The following is a 15,851-nucleotide window of genomic DNA, read 5'->3' on the forward strand; positions in this document are numbered from 1 at the left end:
CAGCCCCGGCCGAGGGCTTGTGCTCACTGGACCTGCGTCTCTTCTGTTTCCTAGGCAACCACTCGGGCGTGGTCCTGAGCATCAACTCCCGAGAGATGCACAGCTACCTGGTGAGCTGATGCCGCCCCAGCATCCGTCGTTTCACCCACGGAGGGCACAGAACCACCAGTGAAGCCGGCGGCTGGACCGGCGCCCCTCAGAGACCTGCGGAAAGCCCCCTCCCCGAGTCGTCCCCACACCAGGCGACAGGCACCACCCCCTCTGATAAGTCAAAGCCCGCCCAGGCCCACGGGGGCCCACGGGACCCCCCGGACATGGCCCTGCCCCTATGGGACACCAGGCCTGACTCGGGCAGGTTCTGCCCCCAGACCCCACACACGGCTGCCCCATGTGCTGTCACTCAGGCCGAGGCCTGACTTCTCTGGGCTGAGGCCGGTCATTCTGGACCCCACCCAGTACCTTGGGCTGCAAGAGCTGTGGACCCGTTCAGACACTGTGTTGCGGGTTCCTTCCCCGCAGAGGCCGGAGCCTCCCTGACTTTGCTTCTTCACTCCCACCTGTGCGGCTGCCCAGTCCCTCTGTGGGAGTCTGGGAGCCAGGCCCTCCTAACACCACACTGCCCTCCGGCTGGAAACTGCAGCTGTGTAAATGCCTCTCTAGGTAGCTGTTGGTGGTGGTGGGGGTGTCTCACTCTCCGTCTTTATAGCCGGTGGTAGCCACGGGGGTTGCTCTGTCAGAGGCCCGTACTCAGGAGCCCCTTTCCCTGAGTGCCCAGGGCGCCTCCTCTGCCCAGAGGGGCAGCAGCTCTCTCCCTGGTTCTCCCCAGGGCAGATGGGTGGGGTGGGCTCAGGGCCCAGTGCCCATGGTCCCTCACTCCTGCCAGCAAGCAGCACCATCCTGCAGGCTTCTCCCACCGTCCTGGGCTCTGGAAGGAGCCAGAAGCCCCCAGAAAGGTGGGTGGTGGAGACGGCTCTGGATGCACGAGTTTGCTGCAGTTCCTTGTAGGCGAAGGGACCCCGGTGGAAACCCAGCTGGGAGAGGCTGAGGATGGCAGGGTTGGAAGGGCCATCAGGGTGCCCCTCATTTTCAAGAAGGGGAAACTGAGGCCCAGGGAGGAGAGTGACTGAAGGTCACAGCAGGGTCACAGCAGAGGTGGCCCCGAACCCAGCCCTCTGCTCCCCAGTGCCGTGCGGTCTCCATACCCCCCCCCAGTTTCCTAGAATCAGGGATGTTAGTGTAAGTCTACACATAGGAATATGGGGGGTGGGGGGTCACCTTTTGCCTTGAAATGGGAAGTCAGTAGCCCCTTCCTCCTCCCCATCCTCCCCCTCCTCTCTGGCAGGGCTCTCAGATGACCGTGGCCTCCCCTTCAGAAGGGGAGAACGCCAGAGCCCAGGCTGGTACGTGCTGGCTGGGGGTGAATCTGAATGAAGGTGCAGACGTTCTCCCATGCACCATGTCTGAGCTCGGGGGCATTACCCCATTTTCTCTAGAAAAGAAACATGGTCCATTAGAGGAGAAAGCCCAGGGGTGAATCTTCATGCCCCAAACAGTGCCCGGTGGGGAGGAGGCGCCTGCTCCTTGTTGAGTAAACCACCTGTGGAGATTGGAGCCTCATGTCCCTGGGTTGGGGGACGTCCAAGGCCACAGGACAAGGGGAGCACCCTGGGCTACACAGGCATGGAGGTGTCCCCAACCATGCTACCTGCCCCCCAGACCCAAAGCTCTCTCCCCATCCTGCCTGCCCACCTGGGGGTCTTGTGCCCCCTCCACCACCCCCACCCCCGCCAGAGGCGGCCCTGCAAGTTGTCCTCAAGGTCCTCCTGGAGATGGGATCCGGGACATGGGCCATGACTCTCTGGGACCTTGCCACAGCCCCCACTCCCCTGCTTGCAGTCTGCAAGGACGCCTTTGCAGGGACTTTCATCCTGCTGGCCACCCCACTCACACCTGTCCCTGGCCAGCAGGCTGCCTGCGAGCGTCAGGCACACAGGGACAGCCATGGCGAGCACAGAGCAGGCCTGGGGCCCACAGGCAACATGGAACCCTGGGAACCGCCCTCCCCCTTAGCTCACAGTGCCTGCGGTAGCCACTCTAGGTCTCTGGCCTTCCTTGACCACTCGTTTAATTCTCTCAGCTGTTTGGGTAGGGTTTTTCCCCTTAGTTATTTGTGGTTTTCTTGTATTTTATGTTAATATTTCTATTAAGAACATTTTGGGCATGTGGACCCAAGCACCTGGGAAGGAGGTGGCATCTGATACAGTCTGATATGCTCCCGTCTGTGTACCCATGGAGATCGAGGCGTGGGCCCGTGGCTGTCCCTGGTTGTAAATTCAAGGGTCTGCATATTTGACATTCAGGTAGACACGATTACCTGGGAGCAAGGCCATCAGCTGCCATGCACATAACAAAGAGACAATGCATTCCTTCTTATTTTCCCTTTTTAAAAATCGATGAATCATTTGTGATGCTTTTAACAAAGATTAAATGAATTTGATCAGCTTTTGCCTTATTGTGAAGATACTTTCCTCACTTCCCGAAATGCACGTGGGCGCACACACAGGCCCCTAGGATCACAGTCCCAGAGGTGAGGTGGCTGAGGACCTTGTGCAAGGGACAAGGACCAGGCCCTACACGTTGGGATGTTGGGGGAGGCTGCACATGGCAGTGGCCTTCAAAGTAATGATCTCCCCGGTCGGCTCTCAAGCACTTTCATATATGTGGGCTCGTTCTGTCACTCAAGGCCAGCAGCCAGCAGAAGGGGAACCAGAAGTGTCGGCCAATTTTCCAGAAGAGAAGCAGAGGCCCCCAGAGGCTGAGGGCCTGGAGGTGGTGCAGCACAGTCCCACATCTGTTGGGACTCCTTTATTTCTGAAATACCGTTTGCTTTAGTCTTTGAGTTGACAGAAGGAGGCATGGACTTGTCTATCCCAATTGATGCTTCAGCCTTAAAAACTGTGCGTTCACCATAGCTAGCGACTGAGTGTCCACACCTTCTCTGAAACTTCAACTGTAATAGCTGGAAAAGAACATTCTTTCTTCTCACTCTTGTCTTACATGATTAGAGAGAGAGAGAGAGAGAAGATGGAGAGAGAGAGAGAAGATGGAGAGAGAGAGAGAGAGAGAGATGGAACACATACTTTCCAGATGTGTTCACATTCGCTAAGTGGTCCCCAAGCCATTTCTGGGAAGAATGAGGTTGCAATTGCCTAGTGGCTGCTCAGGGGGAGAGAGCTGGCAAGGGGCTGACAGCAGATGCCCTGGCATCCCAGTGAGCCTCTGCTGAGAAGCCCTTTTCCCAGGAACCGTTGTCCCAAATATGGTCAACTTGCACGTGAAAGTATTTTAAGAGCGGCAATAAAACAAGGCATTCTTTTCACAGCGTGGAGTGATGGCGATTCTGTTTTTGCCTTGCACACAAGTCAGCGCAGGGTGGGGAGCAGGGAATAGCCTCCGGGTGTGACTGCTGAACCATGTCCAGTTTGCGGGGATGAAATAGACCCACTAAGGTGCGGTAGAGCGGCACCCCTCAAACACACACACACACACACACACACACACATCCACCTCCTTCTCTGGGCCATGACATGTTCTTGTGGAGTAAAAACTGTGGTTTTCAGCATCAACTTCCTGCCAGATCTGATGCCTCTTTGAACTTGTGCCAGGCCCTGGGCTCGGCTCAGGGCCTGAGGCAGCGAATGGATGCGACCAGGCCCCTGGGCCTTGAAGGAGACTCAGGCTGGGTGAGGTGGACGAGGACTGCACAGCTCAACCAGGGAGGACCTGGCCCAGCTAAAAATCCCCAGTCCAAAGCCACGATTGAGCCAGGCACAAGATGAGTGGAAGAGCTTGTGAGAAGATGGAAAGGAGCTGGATGCCCAGGGTTGGTGCAGTGCAGAGGCCAGCAAGGGGTGTGTGTGTGTGCTTGTGTGTGACCAGGGACAAAGAGAAAGAGTGTGAACACAGCAGTGTATTTCGGAGCCCTTTACATGTGACCATTTTATTCCCTTGTGCTGACTGCCAGGACTCAGGGAGGAAGTGAGAATCCCTCAGCCACCCTGTTTGACAGTTTCCATTCCCACTTCAGTGCACCAGACTCTGTGAGTGTCTTCTCCCTGGGAAAAGCTAGTGGGTGTGGTGAAGGCTTCATGCTCCCACAGCATCCATCTGGAACCTTTGCTGGAATGATCTCCCCAGCTGGTGGCAGGAGGTCACATCTAGACAATGGGAAAGACCATGATGGAGCTAACGAAGATGTCACCTGTTTGGATGATGGAGCTAATGGAGGCGTCACCTGTTCGGATGACAGAGCTAACAGGTGTCACCCTTTCAGATGATGGAGCTAAGGGAGGCATCACCTGTTCAGATGACAGAGCTAACGAAGGTGTCACCTGTTCAAGTGATGGAGCTAATGAAGATGTCACCTGTTTGGATGATGGAGCTAATGGAGGCGTCACCTGTTCGGATGACAGAGCTCACGGAGGTGTCACCTTTTCAGATGACTGTTCGGATGACAGAGCTAATGGAGGCGTCACCTTTTCAGATGATGGAGCTAAGGGAAGCATCACCTGTTCAGATGACAGAGCTAACGAAGGCGTCACCTGTTCAAGTGATGGAGCTAACGGAGGCGTCACCTGTTCAGATGACAGCAGCAAAGCATGCCCATTGGCTCTGCATTTGTAACATGCCACACGATGCTGTTTGGCCTCTTCTCCAATCTGAGCTTCATGTAGACAGGGCAGGTACAAGCAGCCAGGTCACAGATGAGGAGACCAAGACATCCCAGGTGGCTGGGAAGGGGGCAACAACTTTTAACTAAAATATGGGGCATTGCTTGAAAGCTCCAGCTAAACCCCAAATTTGAGGTAGCCTTGAATTTAGTGTCCAGAGTCATTTGGGAAACAATACATCTCAAAGGAACAGAGAGAAACTTGCGATGTCATGGACATGTTGTATCATGTAACATGTATCACAACATGTTGTATCACCTCAAAGATCCGACGTGCTCATTCCTTTGGTTCAATGGGGGAACAGAAATGCCCGATGATGGAAGATTCCGACAGTCAATCACAGTGGCTGCTCCTGAGGCCTCCTTGCAGCAGGGGAGTTGGCCACCAGGGCCTTGGGGCGGCTCTCGGAGAAGGGGCTGGGGAAGGAGCATTCTGTGTGTCCAGCAGGCCCAGAGAAAGGCAGCCACCTCATTTCTCAGTCACGTGGTCCCAGAGGCCCCTTTCTGTGGCACACCCGTGACCTCTCCAGAGGACTCCCCAGCAGTTCCAGCCCCAGCACGCAGGGATGTGCCCCCAGAAGGCACTGTGAGGACGCTGCTTCTGAGGCTGCTGTCAAGACCGGCACCCATTTCCACGGAGATTTGTGCAAAATCAGGATTGGTGGCCAAGAGGAAGTGGCCGCTGGCATCCAGAGCCACTGGGCACTCCCAGCGGTGCCTGGGCTTTTCCCCGTCCCACATACACAGTGTCACCGAGCACCAACGTGTAAGACAAGGCCGCTCCAGGATGAAGATGAGTCAAGACAAAAGTGAGACCACCGTGCAATCAGACCACACAGGAACATCGTCCAGCCCCTCAGAAATGTGTAGACACCTCTCCCTGCTGAGATGGGCGAGGGCTGCTGTGCCACTGGCCGGGCTTCTGCCTCCCCTGAATCACCCCTCCCTCTAGCTAGAGAAGATTGATTGAGACACCAGATCCCAGCATGACCCCGCCTCCTCACAGCCCCCAATCCAGAGCCAAGCCCGGCTTCCTTGAGTCCCCTGCCAAATCGCCTCCCACTGCCCACACCTGACAATCATCAGGCCCTTCTAACCCCGCTGAGACGCCCAGGTTCTCCTCGCTGCACTGAGTGATAACCCAGCTTGCTCTGCTACAGGTGAGCTCCGGGGGTCCCAGGCTGGGAGGCACTGACAGAGTCCTCTTTTAGTGGGGTGGGGTGGCACTGGGGAGGAACCAGTGTCTGTACGTGGGCAGCGCAGACCCACTCAGCAGGAGCAGCCGGATGGAAACCCACGCCAGCCCCAGCTCAGCTCTAACGAAAGCCGGGGAGACGCAGCTACCTCTGCACACGTGGGTTTGGGGAGGGGGGTCCCTGATTTCCCCACCCGTCCTAGCCACACCCAGAGTCCTTAGGCAGGAAAACGTGGCATGGGGGCTGCTGGAATGATTGCCAAGCACTGCCATTTCCAACGGGGCTTGGTGGCAATGGCACTTCACGGCTGTCCCCAGCCTCTGCTGGGCCTGGCATGTTCCCATCCACCGGGACGTCTGCTGCAGCCTGCACAGGCTGGGGGCTTTTTGCAGTTGAGTGAGTTCAGACTTGCCAGTTCCAGACTCTCAGTGGCACCAGCCCAGGCATTTAATAATGTGTGCCCAGGACCCAAGGCCAATTCTCCCCTGGGGCCACACTGCCTGGTCCAGGGCCTGAGAAACCAGGCGGTCAGAGGCCCCGTGAACTGACACGGGCAAGAACAGGAGGGAGCAGGCCTGGGTGAGAAATTAAAACTTCTCTTTTGGAGTCGTTAAGCTGGGGGCACCTGCCTGTCGGATGCCTATGTTCTCCGGAGCCATTGGCTGCGTGAGTGTGGCCCTCGGTGGGGAGAGGTCTGAGCTGAGAAGGAGCAGCTACCCTGCAGAGAGGGCGCCCAGGGGAGAATGTGGCATCCAGGGGGTGGTGAAGCCACACTGCCGAGTGAGGGGTGCTCACAGGCTGCAGAGAAGCTGAGTGGATGATCCGGCCAGACGAGGCCTTCAGGGCGCACGAGGACAGAGACGGCTCAGGGCGGGTGGAGGGAATCGCGGAAGGTGGGGGAGAAGACAGCCAGCATACATGATAACACTATCTAGAAGTTTCTCATAACTCAGGAGCAGAGAATTGGGGCAGCGGCTGGGAGTGTGTGGCTGCGGATGGTTTTGGGAAGAGAGTGGTGCGTTGGAGGAGACTGACCCAGTAGACATGGAGAGACAGGTGGTGCAGGAGGGGGCGGGCCTATCCCAGAGCAGGTCCTGGAGGCGCCAGTGGCACAGAGCCCGCAAACAAGCAGAGGGGCTGGCCAAGGCAGAAGCAGGAGCTGCATCCCTCGGAATAGGCCCAGGAAGGCGGAAGCAGAGGCTGCATCCCTCAGAACAGGGGCCCAGGAAGCACTGAGTCAGTGGTTTCTCTTCAGACGGCTCTTGTGTTCTCAGGAAAGTGAGAAGCACCAGCGTTGCTGAAAGTGAGGCGGGAGGGGGCCGAGGAAGCAGGAGGAGGTGTGAAATTATCATTAGGAAAAGTGAGAAAATGGATAGACCAAGGGAGGTAATAAAATTGCCGCAGGGTGAAGCCCCCACTGGAGATTTGGGTCACAGGGTTTAATGCAAAGCCTTCAGTGTGGCTCTGTTTCTCCCAGCCACAGTCCACCACTCAGGTACAGGGGCAGGTGGGTGTCCTCAGGTCCCAGAACCACGGCAGCAGCTCCAGACTCAACACTTTCTTCTCATAAAGAGACACTGATCAGGTCACATGGCCATCCCAAAAAGAATCCCTGTGGCTCACTGTCTTACTCTAAAATCACATGCTCCCCCAACCCTCTAAGCCACAGGTAGGGCCTCACCCTGGCAGCTGAGAAACAGGAAGAGTGCTTCCATGCATAGACTAGGAAGGCAAGACAGCCAGGGCGCCAAGTGACAGACAGCCGCCACGTGGCTCTGCACTTGGGACAAGGAACAACTACAAAATGCAGCCAGAAATAAATGCTCCGGTGACCTGGGTTTAAAACCAGATGGTGGGATCAGGGATGACCCCATCTCAATCCCAGGGATCTCAGGTGGCATCAGTTAAAAACCAGACGGTGGGATCAGGGATGACCCCGTCTCAGTCCCGGAGGTCTCGGGTGGGATGGGTTTAAAATCAGACGGTGGGATTGGGGACGACCCCGTCTCAATCCCAGAGGTAGATGCAGGGCGATGGCCTGCTGCATACAGAGGTTTGTCTGGGGACCTTGCACGCCAGGCTGCTTTCAAGATGAGAGCAGAAAAGAAGGGCTTGATCAGCTCTACGAATACAGCAGGCAGGAGACAGGACACAGCTTGTGAACTGGAAAACACCAGGTCTGAAGGGAGCCCTCCTCATTCGGGGATAAGTAACTCGAACGAAAAACAACCACAGTATCGAGGGGCCAGGAAAATAACCCCACAGTCTAAGGCAGCTGGAAGTCTGCCCCGTGGATTTGGAGAAAAGACACGCTGTGTGGAAACAAGTGTATTAAAGGCAGCTGGAGAGAATTTCGGAAATTATATGCATTTTGCCTTGATGTAAAATGTAAGAAAATATGCCCTCTTTGAAACAAGATAGTACAAATCTGCAGCCTGAGTAGAAAGGAAAGTCATTGAAGTAAGAGGAGCAAGAAAAGCACTAATGTAGGAGCAGAATTAAAATGTGCATGAAAGAGACAGTACAGAGGATGAGGCAAAACTGTGTCACCATCAAGTAAGACTGATGAAGTATCTCTAAGACGAGCAGAGGAGTGAGGAATAGAGAAAGTAAAAGATATGTAAAAGACTGCATGAGCTCAGCAGTAAAAACCAGGCATTCTGGGAACAAGTCAACATAAACTGAGCTGAAAAATATCTGCTTGCAGATAAAAGAGGCTTACACGGTAATAGGCAAAAGTCCATCCTATAAACATTCCAGAATTTGAAAGATAAAGATTTTAAAATCTACAGGCTTCTAAGCAGAATAAACAGAGCACTTACGAGGGAATAGCAGGTAGGGCTGAGGGTCCTCCACGGTTCTGAATTGCCCGAAGACCACGGTAGAGGGATATGGAGAGGAAAATCTGTGGCTCAGTTTCAGTCTCTGTTACTCATTTGTAAGGGAAACAGAAGGATTTGTATGCATTTAAAAATGTATGATTCATGCACCTCCCAAGAAAGGAAAAAAAACCTCAAAGATATCCTCTTATCCATCAAGGGGTGATTCAAATGCAGGCACTTCAGTAATAGGGCATTTGGAGGGTATGAAAGGATTGTAGTAGCATAAACACTGCTAAACAGTGTTCACCTAAATAAATGTGTGAGTAAAATATAGTAAAAGTTTAAAATCCCTGTGCACGGCTCTGAAAACCAGAGAGGTTTGATACTTGTTTTGAGACAACTGCAAGATGAGATTTAGGTAATTATATGGATTCCACATGGCTTCTGACCAGAAATCCCCAAATGATGACTGCAGGGTTGCTGGGCATTTATCTCTCACCGCACACGCTGCTGTGTCTGTTGTCAACTCAGCATTACTTATGTGTCCTCTGAAGTTCTCTTCATGCAAAGGAGACCCTGAGAATTTTATTTCTCAGAACCGACTTCCCCGTGTTTCAGGAGTAAAATCAGCCAAATAAGAGGCGTCGGTGTTGATGCCAACAGCAGACAGGAAGGAGAGGCCACTGTTCACAGAGGCAGTTACAAATAGGCGCGTGGACAGGAGCAAAGGTGGATGTAGCTCCCAGGAGAGCCCTTGTGAACCATTTACTTTGCCGTTACAAACTGAACTGGCTCCTGGAAATTTCCAAGCAGTTCCTGAGATTTGCAGCCCCTTCTGGCGAAGTTGTTGGGAGCACTCTCGTAAGTGAACAGGATTTTCATGGCAGCTCTCCAGCCCTTCTCTTTACCAGTCCTTGCAATGGTTGTGTAAGCCTTGAATTCCCTTTATTAAGTCGTTCCTAGTTGGAATAACCACAGCAGCTTCTAGATTCCTGACCAAAGCTGACTGACTTAATATTTGGGATTTAGCACATTTGTCTCTTACCAAGGCTTCTAGAGAATCTGCAGTTTTCTCCTCACCAGGCCCAATTGATGTCATATCATGGAGGCAGTGGGTCAGCATCATGTTCTATGTAACAGTGAGACAGGCATCCCTGGAGACTGAGAGAGCTGGAGCGTTGACGTTGACCTGAGCAGGAGCTGTAAAGGTGCACTGCTATTCCTGACAGGTGAAAGCTACTTGCTTATGGTGTTCTTACTAATAGGTAGAGAATCATACTTCATCACCACCGAACGCCTTGAAAGGTGTTCACCAGCTGATCTGCACACCAGGCACGAGGAACTATGTTTATGTCAGTGAAACTGACCACATCTGGTCATTTTCATTGCAATCACCTGCCATTGCAATCACCACCTTCAAAGTTCACAAGCTCAGTCTTTTACCTAGGAGAAACAGAAGTGTTTATGGAGATGCAATAGAAATCACCACCTGTATTAGGCTGTGCTCACATTACTATAAAGAAATGCCTGAGACTGTGTAATTTATAAGAAAGAGGTTTAACGGGCTCATGGTTCGGCAGGCTGTACAGAGCGCATGGTGGCATCTGCTTCTGGGGAGGCCTCAGGAAGCTTCTAATCATGGCAGAAGTTAAAGGGGGAGCAGGCACATCACATGGAGGAAAAAAAAGCAAGAGAGAGGGGGTGGGGAGGTGCTGCACACTTTTAAACAACCAGATTTCACAAGAACTCACTCATTATCAGGAGGATGTACAAAATCCAGTCACCTCCCACCAGGCCCCACCTCCAACACGGGAGATTACAACTGAACATGAGATTTGGGTGGGGACACAGATCCAAACCGTATCACCATCCCTGCATCCTTCAGGCCTTGCTTGGATCATGGCACTAATCTCTGCAGTTCTCCTGATCTTGCAATATTGCTTTTGTTTACTGTTTTAGTAGGTAGAAGAATTCCCAGGGGCCTTTCACTTGGCCCTTCCTACCACATGGAGCCATTGTGTCTGGAAGTCATGTGAGGATTCTGCCTGTTGCCTTGTGTGTGTCTCACCTACACATTCAGGTGGAGGGAATGATCATAGGGTGGTTCAGTAACATGCCAGGCCCACTGGAACTCAGACAGGGGCCAAAACCCATCAATATCCTGACCACCACAAACCCTTACTCTGACTGGTGAGCCACATGGTCTGGTTGATCCCAAGGAATTTGCTCGAGGTCAGAGATAGCGTCCATTCATTCTCCCAAACTGTGAGGAGTCTTCCTTGGTGCACGTCACTCCAGTAAGTGTCTTTGGGGAAGGATCGGAGGAAATCTCTGTTATAAATGCATGGGGGGACCACGCCTAACGGGCTATCACATCCCCTGTATTCAAGGGCCTTTGGGTCTGCAGATGGAGACCCGAAGGTTCGGAGGAAATCTCTGTTATAAATGCATGGGGGGACCACACCTAACAGGCTATCACATCCCCTCTATTGAAGGGCCTTTGGGTCTGCAGATGGAGACCCGAAGGTTCGGAGGAAATCTTTGTTATAAATGCATGCGGGGACCATGCCTGAGGGGCTATAAGTCCTCTGTATTCAAGGGCTTGGTGTCTGCGACCCGGCTCAGGTCTGGGGATGGATTGATAAGGACCCTAAGTTTTGCGGTGACTCAAGCAAGGTCTCTAATTCCCAGATGCAGACAGAGCGTGTTTGTTTCTCTGTTTGCTTTGTGCAGATCAAGGGAAGACCTTAGTGGCCTGTGTGGGGACCTCCATCCCAGAGACACCTTGATCCCTTCATCACCACTGACATCTCTGTGGGTTCAACCATGATGATTATGGCTAAGCTCTTGTCTCCCATCCCAATACACAAGCCTACTTTGTCTCTGGAAATTAGGAGCTGCCATTATCCCTATGGAATGCAAGAACCCAGTTTCAGTGGTGACAGCTCCTGCTCTCCACTCTGACTTGAAAAAGCAGTCACCACAGAGCTCTTCAAGATCCCAGAACGAGTGGACGTCTCCCAACACCTTAGCCAAGGGAGTGTCTCTGGGCCCTCCAAGTGCATGATGACAGAGAGGGTGAGGCTGCAGCACATGCCCGCCAGACCCACGTGACACGCCCATCCCCTTGCGCCTGACGGTTTCCTCCCTATGTGTCCATGGGAGGCCTGCTTTGCTTCACTTTCCAATCGGCCACAGCCAGAAGCCCAAGTCCTTCTCCATATCCTCTCCATGACTTATAATTACATGTTTATTAGCAAGGCCGCTGGCTTCACATCCACCTCCATCCACAGCCAGCCTTCTCCAGCTACCCCGACCAGGCAGGGCTGACTGTTCTCTTTCCCATGGTGTCTCCAGCACCTCAGTCTTGGTAGGTGTTCAATGAATATTTCCTGGATTAATAAGTGAATGAATTAGTCACAGAAAATGGGACAGTCTCTAAAGCTGAAAAGATAACCCACAGAGAGGATGTCAGCTCGATTCAAGTCTTACAGGTGTCGTGGGATATGTCACGATCAGTACGTGCCCACTTGACGAGTGTAAAACAGACCTTGAACGCTCGGCTGGTGAGCTGACTCATAGAAAGCACCTGGAACAAAGCCTGGCACAGAGCACAGGACGCCGTGAGAGGATCCGCTGCTGCTGCTGTGGTTAAATTAGTGTTTCTGAAAAGCTTCCTGGGCCAAGCCAGTGCTAGACAGCAACAATGCAGAAAGCCAGTGCCTGCCCCCAAAGAGCTCCCAGTCTCTGGGAATGTGACACAGGCTTAAAACCAGGGGTAATATCATAGGAAAAGTGCAAGGGAAGGGTTCTCCTGATGGATTCATCCAGAGCGATGGGACCTGAAAGCATCATGCATATTGATTGCGGAAGCGGCAGACCTGTGCAGGGAGAGCAGCATCAGTACACACACCTGTGCAGGGAGACTGGCGTTGGGACACACACCTGTGCAGGGAGACTGGCGTTGGGACACACACCTGTGCAGGGAGAGAAGCATCAGTACACACACCTGTGCAGGGAGAGGAGCATCAGTACACACACCTGTGCAGGGAGACTGGCGTTGGGACACACACCTGTGCAGGGAGAGCAGCATCAGTACACACACCTGTGCAGGGAGACTGGCGTTGGGACACACACCTGTGCAGGGAGAGCAGCCTGGGAACATGCACCTGTGCAGGGAAGGCGGTGATATGGTTTGGCTGTGTCCCCATCCAAATCTCAACTTGAATTATATCTCCCAGAATTCCCACGTACTGTGGGAGGGACCCAGAGGGAGGTGATTGAATCATGGGGGCTGGTCTTTCCCGTCGTTCTCGTGATAGTGAATAAGTCTCACGATATCTGGAGGGTTTATCAAGGGTTCCCACGTTTGCTTCTTCCTCATTTTCCCTTGCTGCTGCCATATAGAACGTGTGTTTCGCCTCCCGCCATGATTCTAAGGCCTCCCCAGCCATGTGGAACTGTAAGTCCAGTTAAACCTTTATTTTCTTCCCCGTCTGGGGTATGTCTTTATCAGCAGCGTGAAAACAAGCTAACACAGGAGGGATCGGGGCAGGCAGTTGCGCAGCACACCTGGGAAGCAGGGCTGTCCCGGCTGATTCTCGGTCAAAGGGAAAAAGGAAGGGGACACACAGTGAATCCTGGCAATGCATCCCCCGAGGGTAATACCAACCAGGTGCATTGTCCCCGTTTCACGGGCAGTGTTCGGAGAGCTCCGAGACAGTGCAGGAGGGGAGCTGCTCTGTGCAAGGGCCCTGGGCAGGAAAACTGTCAGGCCCAAGAGGAAGGTGAGGAGGTTGGGAGGGGAAGTGTCGCTCTTTCCACTGTTTCTTTAACATGGAGGACCACCTGGTCTGGTCCTCCCCAAGGTGCCTCATTAAGGTGGGATGCAAAGGCCCAGGGGTGCCATGGGAGCAGTGGGTCCGTGCAGCGCAGTGAGTCCCACCCACTGTAAAGGCCCAGACACCTCTCCGGGGAGGCACAGGGCTGGTAGCACCAGAACCGTTCCCAAGGCGTCTAGATCTGCTGACAGACATAAGGCAGGAGGAGAGGCAGGTATGGAGGGTGGAAGGAGAGAGGTAAAGCTGGGCTGGTGAATGCAGCTGCGGACGTGGCCCTCATTCCCAGGGAGTGGGGGGCACCCCAGGAACATGGTCAGATTTGTGTTTTAGAAACTGCCACGGGCTTCCCTGCGAGGCTGGGTCACCCTGGAGAGACTGGGGCAGTGAGGTGGGTAGGGGACCAGGAGCCTGAACCCGGGAATGGCGGTGGGGATGGGAGTGGACAGAGGCCAGAGATGAGGAGGAGGCGGGCTGAGTGGGACGCGGCCGACTGTGCTGAGGGAGAGGACGTTGAAGGCTGACTCTCAGGTGGCCAGGGCCTGGCTGGGGGTGGCAGCGAGGCCAGCCGGGGCAGCAGGGTGGGGGCTGGAGGGGCAGGTCGATGGGGAGTTCTGTGTTGGGCAGTTGCCAGGGGAGGGGACTCCTGATGAGCTCTGTGGAGGGCACCTGCAGATGCTTGGGGTGAAGGAAGAGAGAGGTCTGGGTGGACACGAGCCAGAGCCTGGCCTCACTGGACTTCTTGGGTTGCGCCTAAGAATAGGGTTTTGAAACTTTGAGGTTATACCTGGGAGTTGGGAAAACCCACCAAAGCCAACAGCCCAGGCCCCACAGCAGCTCCCATCCCAGGCCGGCTTATGCCCGCCCTGCAGGCTTCACCCCTGCTTCCCCGGCTCCTGCTCTCTCTCTCTGTCCCCTGCCCACAGCCTTGGCTTCCTGCCTTCAGCAGCCACCCCAGTTCCCAAACGCCTTCCCTCGTGTTGGGCAGCGCCCTGATGGAAGCTCAGGCTTTCACAGCCCAGGGCTGCTTCCCAGCTCAGCCTCAGGGCTTGGAGAAGGAGCTTTGCCCTGCAGTCACCTTCCTGGGAAGGGGCAATTGGTGCGTGGTTCTGGATGGGCTCCGTCCCCTGCGTGGTTCGGCAGAAGCCACAGTGAAGTCCTGGGAATGCATGAGACCGTCCTGGCGGCGGGCGGGGTGGGGGTCCAGGAGTCGGGGTCAGGAAGCCATGCTCGGGGTGTCAGAGGGTAGGGGCTGGGAGAGCGGGGGCTCTGCCTGGGGGGTGCCTGGGCCGCGCTGACTTCCTGCACCCCTGCACCTCCTCTGGGGAGCAGCCAGAGCGCTGTTTTACACATGTGACGATCACACTAGAACGTTCTCAGCACAGAGAAGGTGCTCCGTCAATGTTTGCTGAGTGAATAAATGTGCTCTCTCTCTCTAAATGGCCATTGCCTGGCTGTGAACTCGAGGGCACAGCAGGTGGAATTCATTTTTGTGTTCTGGGGCCTGACAGAGAGAAGGGGCTTGGGAATCATTTGTGTAGTGATTTTCAGAATAATGTCAGGGCCTAAAACTATAACAGCAAAATGCAGCACCTGCTGCTCCAGCTGCTCCCTCTTCTGGGGCTGGTGGGTCAGGACCTGTGGAGGGAGGGAGCCCGGTGATCCCAGGGGCCGTGGCACCCACAGCATCGGTGGCTCTGCTGCTTTCCACAGCAGGCCCCATCAGCTTTCTGCCTGCTCTTTGCTGTCGAACTTGTCTGTCGCAGCTGTCCCGGGCAGTAGGTCCCGCACGAAGCTGCCCTGGGAGGAGCGGGGCAGTGGGAGGAGCGGGGCAGTGGGAGGAGTGGGGCAGTGGGGAGAGGCAGCCGCGCTCATTCTTGGTCTTGCTCTGAGGTAGTCACTTTCCCTGGGGTCTCGTTTGAAAAATGACGGCAGCCGGCTATGTGCTGCCCTCCTGCTGCGACTTAGGATCTGACCCGAGGGCCAGAAGGTTAGCTTGGTCTGTGCACACTCAGGAAGGCCCTGACGCCGTGCCTGAGAGCAGGGTGGCGGCAGGACTGTCATCCCAGTGTCTTCGGGGACTGCGCCGAGGAGCCAGGCCACATCCCGCGTGGGGTGACTTCCATGTCCACGGGGCCAGGCTCATTTTGTGTATTTCACGCAGCTCCCTGAATTCTCAGAACAGCCTATGAGTTGTCATTATCTGTCCTATGGGAAAGCAGGCAGGATGTAGGCCTGAGACAGGCTGGTGCCAAAGTCTGTACGC

General features: G+C 54.5%; 2 protein-coding genes across 7 annotated transcripts in view; one reads left to right on the forward strand and one right to left on the reverse strand.

Annotated features, from left to right (window-relative positions):
• SORCS2 (sortilin related VPS10 domain containing receptor 2) overlaps positions 1-1,099 on the forward strand; it is a 554,540-nt gene extending 553,441 nt beyond the window's left edge. For all 3 annotated transcript variants that reach the window (XM_050792078.1, XM_050792079.1, XM_050792080.1), the window contains one exon: positions 55-1,099. In XM_050792078.1, coding sequence (XP_050648035.1) covers positions 55-119 — 65 coding nt within the window. In that variant the 3' untranslated portion in view covers positions 120-1,099. The remainder of the gene's footprint in view (positions 1-54) is intronic.
• The window catches only part of GRPEL1 (GrpE like 1, mitochondrial), a 972,139-nt gene that overhangs the window by 693,133 nt on the left and 263,155 nt on the right, over positions 1-15,851 (reverse strand). Inside the window, exon 1 of one of the 4 annotated variants that reach the window (XM_050792217.1) lies at positions 1,157-1,160. The exons of the other annotated variants lie outside the window; for them this stretch is intronic. The gene's annotated coding sequence lies outside the window, so the exon portion shown is untranslated. Of the gene's footprint in view, positions 1-1,156; positions 1,161-15,851 lie in introns of those variants that run through there. 4 annotated transcript variants of the gene reach the window in all.

This window comes from Macaca thibetana, chromosome 5 (genome assembly GCF_024542745.1).
Source record: "Macaca thibetana thibetana isolate TM-01 chromosome 5, ASM2454274v1, whole genome shotgun sequence".
In the NCBI taxonomy this organism is placed as follows: Eukaryota; Metazoa; Chordata; class Mammalia; order Primates; family Cercopithecidae; genus Macaca; species Macaca thibetana.